A 4535-nucleotide genomic window follows, 5' to 3' on the forward strand; every position below is an offset into this window, starting at 1 on the left:
CAGCGAGTTTGTTCATTTGGATATGAGTTTGTGCCTTAAATGCCAACTGAACGCATAAGAACTGTCAGAGCAGATGAGTGAGTAATCTATTTAATACGCTATTTTTGTCTGAAATAAAGTAATCTGTTGTCTGCCTCTAAATGAAGAAGCCTGGAATGCTTCAGTAGATAATAAAATAAGAAGATAAAATGCTTCTAGCGTGTTAAGTGAAAAGCTAGACATGACAATCTTCAAAGCTTATGTGGATGTTCTAATATCCTATTTTTAATAAAAATGAGTTGCGCTTGCGTGGCCATGAAATCACAGCCTCCACTTCTAATGTGTGGATACTATCTGTATAGGAATAGAGCAAGAACACAGCATCTATAGAGCAGTAAAGGCGTAGCAGTAGGTCTGACTTACCAAGCTCAGCGAGAATGTAAGTCCTGAGATGCGAATGGAGAGTCCTGAATTTCTGTCCCTTTTATATATTTATCTGGCCAAGCCTACTGTGCTTTAAATTCATGTTCGTCACAAACCAAATTTTCTTATGCATGTCATTCCTTCAGTTGATGTAATTGTTTTTTTGGTTTGTGATTATTAGGCAGTTCTTGGCTTCCAAAAGCATGACATTGCATTGCAGTTTTCTTTCATGTTGAGGCTTCCTGGATCAATTAAATTTGTAGAATTAGTATGGCGAAACCTGAGTTATAACAGGAAAGGGAAGGCAGGATATTTAGGACAGGGTTGACTGAGACTCACAATCCCTGTTTTGGAGGGAGGGGCAATATTTCAGTATGTGAAGCTTGTATTAAAAAAAAAACACCCTGATTTTAGAAGAAACATTTCCAAAATTTTTGCAGAAGTAATCGTATAAGCCGTTTCTTGTTTCCTTGTCTTTTTTTTTTTGGTTAGTTTTGTTTCAAAATCACTTTTTTAGGGCAGACTCTTAAAGTTATTTGCATTTCTTACTCATTTGTATTTATGATTGACACGTAGCAATTAGTAATAAATCTAAGTTTTTCAAACAGAGATATTGATATTTGAAATTTCCATTTTTTGCACCATGCACGAAATAAACTTACAGGCTCATTCTTCTAGAGAGCCCGTCCAAGCAAGGCAAATCTCATCGAATCCAAAAATACCTGCTTAGTTATTGTTTATGCTTAGATCACAAAATGATGCATTTGGGAGCTCGTAAAAAGGAGCAATATAAAACAAACATGAACATATCTCTGTAATAACTGTTCTGTTCCTGAGAAGGCCCCCAAATGCTAAATATTATTTAATGTGATGTCTTTTTAATGTTGCTGAGGTGTTTAAGTTAATGTCGTTAATGACAGTGAATAATGCTGAGCCCTGTGAGCGGAACGCAACCTGGTAAGCAGCAATATCCCGGCCTTCCCGGTGACCTTCACCTCAAAACACTGTTGTTTACTTGCATCTAAAGCAAGGATAATAACAGGCACGTTGGATGTTCTGTGCCTTTCTCAGAATTTTGAATATCAAAGCCTTCATTAATACTTATTAAAGATTCACATGTACAAAGAGTTTTATTATTTAAATATTACTCCTTCATTCTTGAAAACGCCCCAGTGTTATGTAATATAGTTACTAAAAATGTATACCACGTTGTCCTGTTTCTGTCCTTTATTAATGTGGTAATTTATAGCTGCAGAATTGAGTCTCTAAAGGTTGTTTCTTCTAAAAATATATGCTATATATTCTGCTTTAAAGTTTATAGGCCAATTCTCAGCTGATATCAGCACAACGATATCCTCTTGCATGTAGGCATAAAATCAAAGTGGTCTTTTTCCCTTTGCTACAGGAATTGTTGGAAGGGGTTGGTACGAATAAAGTTACAAAATACATTAAAAAAAGGAGAGGCTGCCCCTTTCACAGCAATTTCAGAAAAAAACAACGTGATAAAGTGACCCCAGCTGTGGGGCAACATGCAGGGCGAGGCCGGGCCGCCAAAAATGAGATGTCTGGTAATTCATGCTTTCCGCACCTTCTTCAGCGTTGCTGCCACGCGGAACAAGCGAACTCGGTCGGCGTGACGGTATCGGGGCTTAATTGCCCTCTATCGTTCTGAGATGAAAGAGCCCCGGAGGGTGTAGCCTGCGTGTCACAGCGCCGGAGCAATAATCGGAAACTCCAGGGAAAACCGGTGCCTGGCTGAGAGGAGTCACGGGGACGGACAGGCGGCTGCATCCGCCGCCCGGGGCAGAGCTGTGTGTCCGCACGGGGCGGCACCGCAGCACGCTATAAAAGCGCGGCCTGCCGAGAATCGTGCATTCGCTTCTCCTGACTCGTTTTCCGCGCTGAAGTGGGTAAGTCTGAACAGCTTTTAAATGAAATCTAGTGAATAATGGAGAAGTTGTCTCATACTCCCCCCTTTACCCCTGGGGTGGGAGATCTGCTAAGTGGCAGGTGCTGTAGATCAATGTATTGGACATTAAGGTTGTGATTTGATGAGGATTATTTATACCTGACACATTCTTTCCTCCCTGTATTTTCATTAATATTTGAGTGTTTGAAACTGTGTTAATTATGCATGAATCCCTCTTTTTCCCCCTGAGGTTTTATCTTGGTTCTGCTCTGCAGAAACTCCCCATTAATTCCCTGAGGGCCCCTGGTGCAGGTGGCACCATTTGGTGTCTGATTGCCAGTCGTGATCCTTAGGTGCAGTTGGGGGGCAGGCAGGAAAGTTCAACAAGGCTGGTCAGGATGGCGAGTTGGGCGAAGACCTGGCATTAAAAATCAGGCTGTGCAAGCAGGCACGCAGGGAGGGTTTTGCTCAGCGGGCCCGTGTTTGCTCGCTCTCCCCTCCTTGCTCTCGGGATTCATTTGAGTTTTGCTCGCTATTGGGACCGTTGCCTCATGTGTTTCTTCTTCCCTGCTGCTGTGTTTTCAGGCTCGCACCCTCCACCGCCACAAGATGACTTACTACTACCAGAACCAGTGCGACAACGCGTGCTACTCGCCCTGCAACTACGGCACGGTGTACAGCTACCGGAGCTACGACTGCGGGAGCCCCTGCGGCTACCGGAGCTACGACTGCGGGAGCCCCTGCGGCTACCGGGGCTACGGGGGCCTGGCCGGGTACCGCGGCCTCTACAGCTCGGGCAACTGCTACGGCTACGGCTCCCGCTTCTGCTACCCCTACTCTTCTCGCTACGTCCGCAGATACAGCTTTGGCGGCTGCTACCCCTGCTAAATTCGGAGGGTTTTAATGGGAAACGAGGATGGAGAATTCATGACCGATTCACGGCCACTGTTACAGGGTTGACTTGCAGAAGCTCCGAGTCCAGAGCCGCAGCTGAGAGCTGCCGCGTTTTGGACACCTTGGTGTTTCTGTGAAACTGCTTGCTCAGAGTACTTCCAAAATTTTGTCTTGCTCTTTCCATAGTGGCTTCTTTGCTCTACACTGCTCCGATAGTGTGTTGGAAGCAGGGCTTAACATGGATATGAGCAACTTCTAAACTCATTTATAGCTCTTCACTGTTAACATTAAAGAAATCTAGACTGTGTGTGTGCTATCCTTTCTGGAGGTGTGTGTTTCTGACTTTATTGCTGTTGAAGATATGCAAAAGAACAGTGAATCACCTGCTCTGTTTTGTTTCATTGGGTTCAAAATGAGTGGGAAAAGTTTGAAAATGGAAATTGATAGGCAAATACTACAGCTGTAGCAGCAAAAATGGCTTCAGTCAAAACTGAGTGATTTTTCTGCTGGTATAAAATTAAATCTCTGTATTCATTCTGCTTCTACTTCCTGTGTCATTTTGGATTATGAGCTTTATTCTTATTAAAAATGTTACAGCATCGTTGCACCTCTCTTTTTCTTTCACTGTTCAGTGTTTCATTTTGTTAATGCTTCGATTCATCATCGAGTCAGTGGCCTTTTGCTTGGATGTACCCAGATTTTTTTGTGCCCCCCCCCCCCATTATGCTTTTAAATCTGTCTTTGAATCGCAGTGTGTTTGTGAACATTGGATGTAACAGCTATTACCACCGCATCTCGGTGGTTATAAATACACAGACTGCCCATGGACAAACCCAGTTTACCTGAAGGATAAGCCGAGAAGTCTGGGGGAAAGGCCTCGTTCTCAAGTGCTTTTGCACTGGGAGTATCTGAGACGTTCTCTGGATTTAGGGGCCAAATCTGTTACAAAACAGAAACCGCGCGTGTTCTGTTCGCTTTAAGTGTTTGCAGTGATCACTGCGAGGCTCCATTTGAATGGCGATAAAATGGTGTGAAGTTTCGGGCCCCGCAACTGCCTTGTTATTCGGCTGAGACCCTTTGACACAAGGCCAGAGCGTCTCTATTCATTACCGAAGTACCTAACTCACAGCAGTAGCAAACTCTTAATAGTATGATACTGTAATGCAATCTAGGCATAAAAGAGCCTGTGCAGTGCTTTGAAATCCCTGTTAAGCCTTAGAAGCTTCATTAGGGCTGTAATTGCTATCCTTTGAATGCGCACAAATAGGGGTGCTTTGAGGGTAGTCTCAAAAAAGGAATTAAGGAGAGGAACCAAACCCAACCGTGCTAC

At 43.6% G+C, this 4535-nt stretch overlaps 1 protein-coding gene across 1 annotated transcript; it reads left to right on the forward strand.

Moving 5' to 3' along the window:
- The first annotated feature begins 2251 nt into the window (after positions 1-2251).
- On the forward strand, positions 2252-3305 carry LOC106484289 (scale keratin-like). The gene is made up of 2 exons (XM_067313444.1): positions 2252-2312; positions 2897-3305. The coding sequence occupies exon 2, from the start codon at positions 2921-2923 to the stop codon at positions 3197-3199; it is 279 nt and encodes a 92-aa protein (XP_067169545.1). The 5' UTR covers positions 2252-2312; positions 2897-2920; the 3' UTR covers positions 3200-3305.
- Positions 3306-4535: the final 1230 nt, after the last annotated feature.

Source organism: Apteryx mantelli, chromosome 31 (genome assembly GCF_036417845.1).
Source record: "Apteryx mantelli isolate bAptMan1 chromosome 31, bAptMan1.hap1, whole genome shotgun sequence".
In the NCBI taxonomy this organism is placed as follows: domain Eukaryota; kingdom Metazoa; phylum Chordata; class Aves; order Apterygiformes; family Apterygidae; genus Apteryx; species Apteryx mantelli.

Coding starts and splice junctions, on each gene's coding strand:
- LOC106484289 (XM_067313444.1), top strand. CDS start 2,921: ATGACTTACTACTACCAGAACCAGTGCGACAACGCGTGCTACTCGCCC.